Here is a 14,443-nt window from a genome sequence, read left to right as displayed (position 1 = left end):
TTAGCCAAAAGCATTTTTTGAAAAGACACTTTTTAAAATAAATGCTGCTGTGTTTGCCAAAATAAATGCGCTATAAGTCTTTATCGTTCATTTATTTTTTCTCACTTGACAAGAGGGGACACTTGAATCAAGTGCAACCAAGTTGGACGAGTGCAATAAATTTTTTGTGTATTTTTTTCATGGAATCTATAAAATCATAAAAGGTCAAGATATGTCTAGCTACTTTAAGTTAATAATATTGTGTGAAATATTGAAACCCCTGAATCAATTATGAGAAATTTTCTCATATCACCAGAGAGACCAACTTAAAATATGTAACATGCCTAACGCACACTTCAGAAACTTTCCACAGATGCGTCTAACAGAAATTTTCTCATAGTGTTCCACATGACACTTCTGAGGATAGAGAAGATGTTATTAAACCCATTTTCCCCCACAAATCTACAGCACAAAGAAACAGACAATATATTTTTCTAAGATCATGCACAAAGTAAGACCACAAAAGCACACTTGCATATTCTCAATAATTGCCTCCTATAGTTATTTGGAAGGTTATTACCTGATCCATTACTATAAGCATTTCTCACGAAATGGTGAATGCAGGCATTGCATGGACTCTTTTCTGATCATTGAGATTTGATGTTATAAAAATCCGCCTTAAAGGGAAATAAATGCAGAAACATAAAATGTTAAGAAACCGAAGCTAAAGGATGGGAATTAGACTGATCGTTGATTTTTTAAAGATTTAACACTGAGACAAGCAAGAACGTTGTAATTGCCAATGCTTTAAAGCTTCAAAGAAATTAATGATGCACCTTTCATTAACTTCACTTTACCGGGCTCAAGTTCATTCAAACGGATATGAGCACATCCAAGTAATTCAGCTGACTGAAACCCTTCATCGTCATAGATTTTTACCGTCAAGTGTTGTGTCAGTGGATCTTCAACTACAAACTCAAAATGCTCATTCCAGATTGGGTTCAAATCGTTGTTCTGAAAGAGAACATTATTTACTTTAATCTTAACTTGATCAAATGAATTAAAGAAACTTTCCCAGGGAAACAGATGAAATAACTTACTATTATTTTGCTCTTCTTCATTCTATCTCGTAGAGGGCGTACATATAGTACAGCGAAAGGATCAGATTTTCCAATGAGGTCTTTATTTGTTAACTCCTTTGCTTGAACGAGTTTCACCTCCAATACTCCGGTAGGCTTCAGTTCAAGGTCACTGGTAAACAAGAAAATAGAATGTTAATAAGGACTATCTTCGGGCCTGTGCCTAGTAAGCAGAGAACAGATACTAAGCAGTTGCCAATCAAAATCTAAATGTTTAACTTGTCTTTTCAGTTAGGGATAATTGTACTTTTGGTCCTTCAATTATTGATGAATGCCGATTTTGGTTCTTGTAATATTTGCATAAGCACATCTATCCTTCAATTAACTAAAATGTGTATTTTTGGCCCCTTTATAAAGAAATTATGCGACATTTAGACTATTTTTAGAACTATATTACCTCCAAATATGGAATAACAATAAAACATTAACATAACACATCGATAACTGAATGGTTTAGCATTTAATAATTTGTTAAATTTGTGAAGATTTATAGGCAGAGGGATTAAAAATGCACATATCAATTAATTGAAGGTTAAATGTGCTTAACCAAAAATCATAAGGACTAAAATCAGAATTTATTGATATTTGAGGGACTAAAAAGTGCTAAGTTCCCTTTCAGTTAAAACACATATGCAGAAGCATCTACTACTAAGCAGAATTTCTTTTACAGTTCCCATCAGAACATCTTTTTTTTTTTTTTTTTTTTTTTTGATAAGGTAAATAATTTTATTAACTATTGGGGAAAACCCCGTATACAAGCCGTATCAGAACATCATATAATCACGAAATTTCATGAGATAACATTTTGACTTTTTAGCTCAATGCCAAATGGATGGAAGTCCAACAAGTCAAGGGGACAACTCTCGAAAACTTAATCCAAATTCTGCCTTTGGAAATCTTATATTTGAAGAAGGTCGTTTCGAGGTTCAACAAGAAGTTAAATATGTTTGATTGGACCAAGATCGGGCCATCCCAAAGAAACCAAGATTGTTCAAAGAATCAATAGTTAATATCAGTACCTATAATCCCCAGGTAAAATGGGAATAACTTTTCGAACCGGCCATGTGATAGAGTCTTCAATAGCGTCCCGGATAGTTCCCTGGAGAAATAAATTCATTTTAGTACACCTAGAGTGTAGTAAATCATAACAACCATTTGTTAAACATTCCAACTTTCGACTGCATAAAAAAGTTCAAGTTCATGCAAGCAACTCAAAGCAGCAATTCCATTGCTCCTCTCTTTTCTCAAATGAGAATAGTCTTACGCACGAAGAAACAAAGAATTGATGTTTGAAAGTTTTCACGCAACACTCCTTGATTCTCATGAATGTAATATAGCTACTTCTGTTTGCCATTTCAAGTAAATACCATTATCCATATTGAAAATATAGAAGTTTTAGGCAAGTGCATGACAACATAGAACGTTTACCACAGAAACATGAGAAATATTTTGTACTTAGAGGTGGAAGAACTAGCCTATAAAAACATGACCCGCCCAACCTGCTCAAGTTAGGCAGCTTATTGACCTGCCCATCTATTAGCTCAGCTCATCCCCCCCTCCCCCAGCCCCAACCCCAATTCAGCCCATCTAAAAGTTGAGCTGATATGTAGCCGAAATTGACCCATGAGATACCTTATCAAAATACTTGTAAAAAAGATACTTTTTTTGTTTGATCCAATTATATATAGCCATAATAAAGAAAAAAATTATCAGGTAAGAATCATTAAATAACTTTTCTTTTTTAAGCATTAATTAGGGATAAGTTGGTATAAACACCCTAATTTTCTAGTCCATTTCTTAAGGTGTGTGCAAGTTAAAAGAGACACATTTGGGGAGGGTCATTTTTTGTTTGATATATTATATATAGCCATTAAAGTCCATTTGAGTCCATTTCAGCCCAAATTCAGCCCAACCCGCCCATTTGACACTCCTACTTGTACTTATAACGCTAAGCCAGTAAGCCACCACTTAACATTTTCAATTCTTTTTTGTTTCTTCCGTCCCATCAAACTGCATCAGAAGTTGAAGAAGGATAACAAAACTGAGAAACAGATTAAGTGATAATGTTCGGCCAAACCTCGATTGCATCAGAAAGACCAGGAATGGCTGTCATGTCACCACCAATTACTTTAAGAGTAAAATCCAGCTTTTTCTGCAAACAAAGAAATTTATTTGTCATTTTTCCTTTAGAGTTTAGCTGTGAGATATGCACGTGAGTAGCCTCATCTGCACACACACAGAGGCAACGTAGAATTAAGTTAGTAAGTGCGCCTGCTCCCTCTGGTCTTGCTTGAATTATAAAAGTGGTTGCGAATTTCTTTTATAAATGTATATTAAATGTATATTCATATTAAGTTCACACTCGTTGCAACAAAAGTAATAGCTTAAGTTTTTAATTCTGAATTGTGTAAATAACATGCTTAAGTCTTTTTTATTTTAAAGTATTGACACTATGCTTAAGTTGATTTCTGTGCATGTATGTGCGCAAACTGATACACGGGCAAATGAAGGATAAAAGAAAAATTGAAGTTTATACAACACCTTCTGCCTTAGAGAATAACATACAGCTCCAAAGCAAGGAAACTCATCAACAAGTGGCCTGAAGATGAGCCTGAAAATACCGGTAAACCCGATGTTTTCCACCAAAATGAAAGGAGAACAATAGTCACAAAGTTAAAATTGGAGTCATAAACGTTAGAACATAGCATGATGCAAATATTTCAGGAAATAAAATAGAAACTTGTGTGGATAAATAAGCGACGACTTTAAAATGGACAAGTTAATACAAGAAGTCAGAAAAAGGAATGGCTGTTTTTCCAAGATGGAGACATGGAACAAATCATACAAGAAGAGATTTCTCATTGCAAAATACAAGAGAAGGGGAAGGTTTATCCAGATAGTTGCGAAGACTCTCTAGCGACTTGACAGCAAAACAAAAAGAATGAGAAAGCGCATATTTGAAGTTACAGCAAAGCCCTTAACATGATGCTTGTGGACAAACTAAAAAGATAACAAACTACATCAAGATACTTAGAGCCCGTTAGGACATAATTTTTCCCCCCTTTTTCTCAAAAAGATAAATAAATTAAAACAGTGTTTGGTTATACATTGAACTGTTTTTTTTAATATTTTTTTGAAGATGAGTTTCAAGTTTGAAATTGTGGCTTTGACCAGTTTTTCAAGTGAATCTTTTTACTATTCACAAAATTTCTACTTTTGTTCAAGTTAAATGCATGTCCAAACACAACTTCAACTTCCCAATATCCTTCCCCGGATTGCTTTGTGCATCGGGCTTCCCTCTTCTTTCTTCTGTTTTTTTTTTTTTTTTTTTTTTTAACTATCACAATTTTTATGTCCAAACGCCTACTTAACAAGAAAATATAATAGTTGCTTCTGTAGCTAGTAGCTATAAAAAATTGAGTTGAATGACACTGGCAGAAAAAGGAGGTCGACATCGGATGTAAGGATCCAGCTTTCATGAAGTTACTTGATACTTTTGAAGAAAAAGAACTTTTCATGAAGTGAAATTATATATCACTGTTTTATTTCAATTTCACTTCTTGAATATATATATATATATATATATATATATATATATATATATATATATTACCTGCACTGGTAATGCTACACCAACATAAGTCTTGATATCGAGTATTATGCTCGGGTTCCCATCCCATTGCATCTCTAGTTCCATAGTAATACCCTCACTTCCATCTTCAATAATAGAAATCCCTGCAATGAAACATCTACGTGAGATCAAGCATTTGTTAAATATCATGTGATTCATCATCACGAGCAGTTTCTTTTATTAAGGATTAACTGACACTAGAGGCCAGGTCACCGCAGTAGCTCTATCAGGTTTTAATGTCCTTTAAACCCCTGTCTGTCTCAAATTGTTTATCACATTTTGACTTTTAAAAGAGGCTATAGATGGCAGGGAAATGTTATGTGACTTTTCTTCTTCTTTTTTTTTTTTTTTCCCCCAACTGCACATTTATATACACAGACAAATAGGTGAAGCTAAAACACTGGAATGAGATGAGACACCAGAGGCATATTACGCCAGCCATCATGTAACCTGTGAATTGTGGAGCAACTGTACCAAGAGTGAACTTTGAAAATTTCAATGACGCCAAAATTACTGGCCTATATTGTTCCAAAATTGGCTCCACACTTGACCTTACTAGTTCTGACGCTGCCTGAATTACCATTATATGCACACCGGCTCATCTAGCAACAAAGAATAAGGAAAAAATGGAAAATTCGCAGAATCCCAATAGAGCGGAAACTTAAACTATGTATAGACATTGAACCTCACCTCATCCACATATGGCCAGAGCTTTTCAAAATGAGAATTTAGCCACGTCAACTATAAGAATAAAATCGAAAATTGAAAAGGTCATTCCTCTTCCTTCTCAACAAACTAAATTACAACATGTATGCTAAGATAGATATTAAACATAGTCTATGAGGGACAGTCTTTTTAACCGAAGACCACAATTTGAACAATAATGCACGAATTTAATCTCAATGATCCGAAAACAGAAAAAGGACATTAAGGGAAAATATTTTCCGAAATTCTATTTTCCAAGAAAATTAACTTATTTTCTAATTTTGTTTGCCGGGAGGGAAGACATTTTCCACCAAAAGGAGCAAACAATTATCTCAACATTTAGACATTACTGTCATATTTTCTACTGAAATATTTTTCATCAAAACACTATCCAATTTACTAATTCAATCTTCAATAAATGTTATTCCCCGAAAAACATTTCTCACTCTCCATAGATGTATGCTACCGGAACACCTCTAGCTTCCAGACAGACCCTGGAGGTGACTCAGGACACTTCCAAGTCATGATGGGTCTGCATCAGGGATCCGCTCTTAGCCCGTTTTTGTTTGCTTTGGTGATGGGCGCTAAAACGCATCACATTCAAGAAGAGGTGCCATGGTGCACGTTATTTGCAGATGGCATTATGCTTACTGACGAGATGCGAAGCAGTCTTAACGCGAGGCTGGAGGTTTGGAGGCAGACCCTAGAGTCAAAAGGTTTCAAGTTGAGGAGGACTAAGATAGAGTACCTGGAGGGTTTCAAGTTGAGCAGGACTAAGATAGAGTACCTGGAGTGCAAGTTTAGTGACGTGACACATGTAGAGGACGAGGACGTGCGGCTTGATACTCAGGTCATCCCCAAGAAAGAAAGTTTCAAGTACCTGGGGTCGATCATCCAAGGGAATGGTGAGATTGATGACGATGTGTGACATCGTATTGGAGCGGGATAAATGAAATGGAAGCTCGCATTAGGTGTGTTGTGCGATAAGAAGGTGCCGCCTAGACTTAAGGAAAAGTTCTACAAAATGGTGGTTAGACAGACTATGTTGTATGGGATGGAATGCTGGCCAGTTAAGAAAGCTCATGTCTAGAAGATGAAAGTAAAGCTCATGTCCAGAAGATGAAAGTAGCAGAAATGCAAATGCTGGTGTGTGGGCATACCAGGAGAGATATGATTCGTAATGAAGTGATTCGGGACAAGGTGGGTGTGGACCCTGTGGTGTACAAGATGCGGGAAGGAAGGTTGAGATGGTTCGGCTATGTGCAGAGGAGATGCGTTGTGCGCCAATGAGGAGGTGTGAGAGGCTAGCAGTGGTGGGCCTGAGAAGAGGGAGGGGTAGGCCAAAGAAGTCCTGGGAGAGGTGATTCGGCAGCATATGGCGCAGCTTCAGCTTACCGAGGACATGACCCTTGATAGGAGGGTGTGGAGGTCGAGTATCAGGGTAGAAGGCTAGTAGGGGGCGAGAGGATTTCTTTTCCGTACTAAGAGTATTATTATCTTTGTTTATTCGTTTTTTTTTTTTTAGATCTCTAATATAACTCGATTGTTCATTTCTTTAGTTTCGTTTATCTTATTGTTTTGCTATTACTGTCTGTTACTATTGTTGTCTTGTCACCTTCTCTTGAGTTGAGGGTCTATCAGAAACAGCCTCCCTACCCCCAAAGTAGGGGTAAGGTCTACGTACACTCTACCCTCCCAAAACCCGACCTTGTCGGATTATACTGGGTATGTTTTGGTTGTTGCGGAAATCATTTTCTACCAAAAGGAGCAAAACATTATCTCAACATTCAGACATTATTATCAATCTTTACTACTCAAATAATTTTGGAAAAATTCCGCCAAATACCATTCATCCACCTGGTTTACAAAATATGTACAAGTGTATGGGTAGTGTATACTAAATACACATACACTATACATACCTATACATATAATATACATACCTATACAGCCGAAGTGTATAGTTTGGTAAACTAGATAGCCGAATGATACATTTACGTAAGTTTCCCAATAATTTTGTCATCAGAACAATATCCAATTTGCTAATTCAATCTTCATTAAATTTTATTTCCGGAAAGTATTTTCTACTCTCCAACCAAACACGAAAAACATTTTCCAGAAAACAAGTCATTTTTACAGATTTATGTCTTGCCAAACACATCCTAAAAGAAAAGTTAAAGACTTTACCTTTTGTTGATTTGAGAAAACAACCCAAGAAGGGTATTGTTCAGGTGTGAAGATCTTTCTTGAATCATCCACTTTCATCCTAGCAAATGCAGCAATTCCACTAGCCTTTACAATTCAACACCTACAAAAAAAAAAAAAACATAAATACAAAAAAAACCGAGAAATGAAAAATAACTAAAATCCAAACTTTGAAGTAAAAACAGGGAAGCCCGGTGCACTAAGCTCCCACTATGCGCGGGATCCAAGGAAGGGCCGGATCACAAGGTCTTTTGTATGCGTCTTACCTTGCATTTCTGCAAAAGGTGTTTTTCCACTAGCCTTCAGAGGTCACATGGCAAAAAATTTACCCGAATGCCAAGGCTCTCCTTAAAAAATAACTAAAAATCCCAAATTTGAAGTTCAAAAAACACATAAATACAAACAAACAAACAAACAAACAAAGAGAGAGAGAGAGAGAGAGAAATGAAAAATAACTAAAAATCCAAACTAAAGTAAAAAAAAAAAAAAAAAAAAAAAAAAAAAAACATATTACAACAACACCACCGCCGCCCTCCCAAAACAAATGGAAAATAACTAAAAAATCCAAACTTTGAAGTTAAAACACACCAGTTAAATACATAAAAAAAAAAAATTAAAAAAAAAACTAGAAATCGAAAATAACTAAAAATTCAAAATTTGAAGTTTAAAAAAAAACAGAAATGGAAAATAACTAAAACTCCAAAATTTGAAGTTAAAAACAAAACACACACATAAATAAATAAATAAATAAATAACAGAAAGGGAAAATAACTAAAAATCCATCCTTTAAAATGAAAACGAAAAAAGCAAAGAGTATAGTTGACTAACCAGATCAATACGTTGTTTGGCTCGAGCATTTTCAGATTTAAGAAAAGCAACTATTATACCAACTCCAAATACTATTCCAATTACAACCCCTAATATAAATGACATCTTTTATTCCCACTTGTTCTTGAATATTTTTGTGAGCTAGTAAACTGAAAAATATTGAAAAGAACAAAAAAAAAAAAAAAAAAAAAAAAGTGGGATTGTTAATCTGTTTTTGGAGTTTTTTTTTTCCTAAAAGGTGAATTCTTGAAAGAAAGAAAATAGCTAAAAGATTGTATCTTGAGACTCAATTAAGTTGAAAAATGGACTAAAGGTGAGATTTTTTAACCTGGTTATGGAGTTTTTTTTCAGGTGGGGTTTTCCTAAACGGAAAAGAGTTAAATTTTCCCTCCAAATATCCTTTATAGTTTAGATTTATCCTTCCTTCCATTAAAAAATTTATTAAAAATACCCTTCTAACTAATACATTGTTGTCTAGAAGTCATTATCTATCCGTGTAAATGTCACGTGTATATATAATTTTTCTTTTATTTTAAACCATACCAATTAAATTTTTCCATATAATTTTCTTTTTCTATTATAAAACATACAATACCTAATTTTTTTCTTCATCAAATCACCACTTTCCTTCTTTTTCTCCGCCACTGTCATCGCCGTCCACCACCTTCACCATCGCCGGTTAATTTATTAAAAATTAACTCATTACTTCCCAACGAATTAAAGTTAGACGGGTGTCCTTAGAGATAACATTTTGAAATACCCATTAGGGAAAGAAGCAATTTTTAGTCAAAAAGAAAGTAACCCAATTTACAGTGCAGTATACCTAGGAGGTTTCTTTTTCTTTTTTTTTTTTTAATTTATAATTTATAATAGCCCACTTTGATTTTTTTTTAAAAAAAAAAATCATAAATAAGCATTTTTACATATATATAATAACACTATTGAGCATCATGGATATTATTATAAAAATAATCAATTATCATAATTAAAAGGAAGATAGTTATGTCGAAATATTTATTTTGTCATCAAGTCATCCTTACCGATACGAGTTTACAGAATTGTTAAAATAAAATAAAAGGATCAACTCAAAGGAAAGTTGGAAGGCAAATTTAGTTTGACTCTTTCAAAATGTAGAACAACGTAGAGATAAAAGTATTAAAAAGAGAGATGTTCTTTTGATATATTTATGGATAAAATATGTAGCTATAATTGTTTCGATAACAATTTGAGTGAGGATTATCATTATCCATTAAATTTAAATTTTGAAATTTGAACTTCTTGAAGAGAGAGAGAGAGATTTAATGAGAGTAGAAATTTAGAGAGAGAAAGGGGTAGTTTGAATTGTTACAAGATAATATCTAGAAGAATGAATGGTATTTATAGATTGAAAATAGGATAATTAACATTAAATTAACTTGATAGTTAAAATAAAAGTCAATTTTTAAAGTATCAAACTTAATAAATTTTAGTATTATAATTTTTTTTTTAAATAATTAATCAGCGCGGCCCACTAACTAAAACCCTACCCGACTAACTAAAATCCGGTCCGCCCACTTAGCCCACAAGTTTAGTCCCCCTTCATTTTGGAGCTGGGGGCTGGACTACACCCCTTTCTCCCCCAACCCGGCCCCCCGACCCCCCCGTTTGACCCGCATTTTTGGCCCGGCCCGCTCAGAATGGGGCGTGTATCCACTCAATTCTTAAGCACTGACAAGAATCATCTGCATTGTTTCTTCTGGCCTAACTTTATCGCTCAAATATTTGCTTCTAAACATTTGAGAATCGTCTCCACGTCTAAGTCAACAGGTTAACAGGTAAATCTATGTGTTTAGGTGGATCATTATGCTAAAAATAACACATATAAATTTCTATCAAAACATATATACAAACAGAAAATTAAAAAAGACAATAACAGAAACAGAACAATTCAATTAGACAATAAACTAAAACATAGACTAAAGCATAGTATTCCTGAGATAATTCCTACATTACTTATTATACAAAGATAAGTTAGCTCTTTCAATCTTCAATTAAGTCCGCCATCTCAACCTTCTCTCCTGTGCGCTTCTCATTTTCTTGGGAAAAGCGCCTTCAAGAAATTCCACAACCCACTTTGGCTTACGAGCTTTAAACATGAGGCTCCACATGACAGTTCCAACAACGAGTCCACAACTGTAGCCTATGACTACTGATTCCCAGGTAAATCCACTTAAAAAGTATGACTCATCTTCTTCTTTAGACTCCAATGGTGGAGGAACATGTGATGAATCACTAGTTCCACACTGTTTTGATAAAGGAAGACCACATAAATCAAGGTTGCCACCATATGAGTCATTGAAATGTGTTGAATTGTGAACCTCGAGGAATTGGTCCAACCAGAAGATTTTGCGAGAGGTTTAAGACTGCCAAAAATTTTACTCTTGTCAGTTCCCTTGGAATCTTTCCTATGAGCCGATTCCAAGAGAGATCTAACACTTCAAGCGTATTCAGCTGTCCCAGTTCCGTTGGAATATACCCTCTGAAGTTGTTATGGGATAAATTGAGTAGCCAAAGTGAGCCAAGATCTTTTATGGTTTTTGGAATCACACCTTCAAAATGGTTGCTTGAGAGATCTATGGCTGTCATAATTGTGCTGATTTTTTCTAGCTCAATATCCTGGCCTTTGATCACCAACCTCACTGAATCCTGATACTCAACAGAAGTATTTAAATATTGACTCATATATACAATCTCGCCTTTGTCTGCGCCATGTAAGTTGATCATCGCTCTAAAATTTTCAAATACTTCTACAGGCAGTGAGCCACTGAATTCATTATGAGAGAACGAAAATCCGCAACCTGGGAAAGCAAAACTTCTTCCTAGTACTTATAGGTCCATTGAACTTGTTCGACCTTAATATAAGGACTTGCAACTGTTCAAGAGTTCCCAGGCAAGCTTTAAATGTGTCATTTATAGCATTATTCCCCAAATCAAGAACTTCTAAATCAGTACAGTTGAGCAATGACACAGGGACAGGTCCTTCAAATTGATTACCATTCAAAACAATGGTTCTCAAATATGAAGCGCTCTGCGCACATAACCGTGGAAGAGTCCCACTGAAATTATTGCTTCTTAAGTCTAGCACAATTAGCTCAACCGTGTTACCCAAGCAATGTGGAACAGAGTCACTGAAGTGGTTGTGTGACAAATCCAGTAACTTAAGGCTCTTTTCAACTTAGAGATAGAAGAAGGTACCTGACCCCGAAGGAAGTTAAATTTAAGATCAAGATACATTAGATTGTGGCAATGAAGTTGTTCTATGTGTCCTGTAAGTGAATTATGAGAAAGGTTTAGGTACAACAATGAGTCCCACCTCATGCCGCTAAACCAGTTAGGTATTGGACCATCAATCTTATTGTTAGAAAGATCCAACCGCATAAGTGCTGTTGAATTTCTCAAGTGTGGAAAAGCCTTCAGTTCACAAGATGATAAGAACAAACTTACTAGGCTAGGAAAAGTGATATTTATTCCTGCATCCATGTTATTTGATGAAAGGTCAAGGAAGGATAGGTTAGTGAGATTCTCAAGTGATTGAAGAAAAGGACCACTGAGTCTGAGTTGATTATGACTTAAATCCAAATCCTCTAATGCTGGGTTTGTTTTGAGCTCATCAGCCACTCTACTGAATTGATTATGATGGAGCCTCAACTCACGGAAGGAAGGGAGGCTAAACACCCAAGAGGGTATTGTTCTATTCAGTGAGTTGCAAGACAAATCCAATTTGGGTTGCTTAGGAATCTGGCAGTGAAATGATTACTATATAAATATAACTCTTGGAATTAGAGAAAAGTCTAAGGGAATTTCGCCTCCAAGAGAGTTATATGAAAGATCTAAATTTGTGAGCTGCTTCAAATTAGAGATTGTTGAAGGAATCTGGCCAGTGAAATGATTAATACCTAAATCTAACACCCTAATTTGGGTTAGGTTGCCAATGGAATTAGGAATCTGGCCAGTGAAATGATTACTATATAAATATAACTCCCTAATTTGGGTTAGGTTGCCAATGGAATTAGGAATCTGGCCAGTGAAATGATTATCATATAAATATAACTCCCTAATTTGGGTTAGGTTGCCAATGGAATTAGGAATCTGGCCAGTGAAATGATTACAAGTTAAATTGAAGAGAGTGAAATTAACTCCCTAATTTGGGTTAGAAAGTATAAATATAATGGAATTAGGAATCTGGCCAGTTATAGAAATTTGATTGACACTTAAATCTAACTCCCTAATTTGGGTTAGGTTGCCAATGGAATTAGGAATCTGGCCAGTGAAATGATTAGCACCTAAATCTAACTCCCTAATTTGGGTTAGGTTGCCAATGGAATTAGGAATCTGGCCAGTGAAATGATTATAACCTAAATCTAACTCCCTAATTTGGGTTAGGTTGCCAATGGAATCAGGAATCTGGCCAGTGAAATGATTATCATATAAATATAACTCCCTAATTTGGGTTAGGTTGCCAATGGAATTAGGAATCTGGCCAGTGAAATTATTGTAACCCAAATTGAGCCTTTCCAAGTTTGGCAGAAGAAAGAAGCTCTCTATCAGAACACCTTGCAAATTGGTTTCTTCCAGATCCACGTACCTTAATGAAGAAGACACATTCATAGGTATTGGAGATGAGATGTTGACATAAGAGAGAGAAACTACCTTCAGATTTGTGAAGTTTTGAAGCAGTGTTTCAAATGTTTTCTGGTCAAGTTCACATCCATAAAGAGAAGAAAGATCAAGTGAAACCAAATTGGAAAGGTATGAGATTTCTGTTGGGATTTTACCATCAAAAGGCAGACTCAGAAAGGTTGAGATGCCTCAAGTTCCTCAAGCGGCCAATGTCACTTGGGATTGAAGAAGAATTGAAGTCATTGTAAGCAAGGTTTAGTCTCTGAAGATGATGAAGATGGAAGAGGCTGCTGTTGGGATGAATAGTTCCACCAAGCTGACTGCAACTAAGGTCCAGGCCGATAACATGACCCGTTAACAAGTCATAATTGACCCCATCCCAACTGCAGCAATCCCTACTCTCATTCCAAGATGTTGTTTTGGGGAAAGAAGAAGTATCACACTCATTAGAGTAGTAGTCATCGGAGATTCCAAAGGGTTTCTTAAATTGAAGCAAAGCAGAAGAGTCACTAGGAGAGCAAAGATGATGCACAAATGATGAAGAAAAGCTTTGACTTAGAAAGAAAAAACAGAGAAGTGAATAAAAGAAAAAGAGACTTGCCATTTTTTTGTTTGTTTGTTTTTGAGCAAATAACAGAGTGTTTGTTACAAAATCAATTATCACAATCCATACATATTTATAGCTATATCAACACCTCATTTCACTTGACTTGGGTCTATTGTTAAAGACTTGAAAACCCACACTTCAAAATAAATTTTCTACAGATATCTTCTAATAAATTTGGTAGTTGGGGCTTTTAATGTTGAAAACAAAAATTAGAAACCAAAATTGAATGAATACCTTGAAGCGTAAATAAATTCAGTATCCTTAAAAGAAATATTGTCCACATATTTAGGGGGTAAATTTCACATATGGTCACACAACTATGATTTTTTTTTTCCACCAAAGTCACTTAACTATGTTTTCTAACACAAAAGTCACAAAACTTTGCCCTTACTAACACAAAAGTCACATATGCCAGAAAATCCAACTTCCGATGGGTGATAAGATTTTACTATTTTATTTATTTTTTAAATTTTACTATTTTATTTATTTTTAGTTTAATAGAAACAAATATAATTAAAAAAATCCAACCCGATTCATTCCAAAACTCATATCTCACCGGTAATAATCTTTTACTCTTTTTTTTTGTTAAAAAAAAAAATTAGGTCTAATAAATACAAATTCAATTAAAAAGAACCGATCTAACCCGAGCCGAACAAAATTCATATGCAAAATTAAAATATTCTTATTCTT

At 35.0% G+C, this 14,443-nt stretch overlaps 2 protein-coding genes across 2 annotated transcripts; both read right to left on the bottom strand.

The window, feature by feature from the left end:
• Positions 1-786: 786 nt before the first annotated feature.
• On the bottom strand, positions 787-8,809 carry LOC132042053 (synaptotagmin-5-like). Its single transcript, XM_059432682.1, has 10 exons — positions 8,488-8,809; positions 7,642-7,746; positions 5,440-5,490; positions 5,200-5,320; positions 4,728-4,853; positions 3,660-3,757; positions 3,196-3,270; positions 2,138-2,217; positions 1,080-1,230; positions 787-993 (listed from the first exon to the last, which is right to left on the bottom strand). The coding sequence occupies exons 1-10, from the start codon at positions 8,590-8,592 to the stop codon at positions 787-789; spliced, it is 1,119 nt and encodes a 372-aa protein (XP_059288665.1). The 5' UTR covers positions 8,593-8,809.
• A 1,708-nt stretch (positions 8,810-10,517) lies between these two features.
• Positions 10,518-13,134, bottom strand: LOC132042052 (receptor-like protein 43). The gene is made up of 5 exons (XM_059432681.1): positions 12,771-13,134; positions 11,840-11,996; positions 11,379-11,654; positions 10,864-11,290; positions 10,518-10,769 (listed from the first exon to the last, which is right to left on the bottom strand). The coding sequence occupies exons 1-5, from the start codon at positions 13,132-13,134 to the stop codon at positions 10,518-10,520; spliced, it is 1,476 nt and encodes a 491-aa protein (XP_059288664.1).
• Between the last annotated feature and the right edge of the window lie 1,309 nt (positions 13,135-14,443).

Source organism: Lycium ferocissimum, unplaced genomic scaffold (genome assembly GCF_029784015.1).
Source record: "Lycium ferocissimum isolate CSIRO_LF1 unplaced genomic scaffold, AGI_CSIRO_Lferr_CH_V1 ctg13001, whole genome shotgun sequence".
In the NCBI taxonomy this organism is placed as follows: Eukaryota; Viridiplantae; Streptophyta; class Magnoliopsida; order Solanales; family Solanaceae; genus Lycium; species Lycium ferocissimum.
The sequence above is the reverse complement of the archived record's forward strand: the minus strand, read 5'-3'. Positions and strand labels throughout refer to the sequence as shown.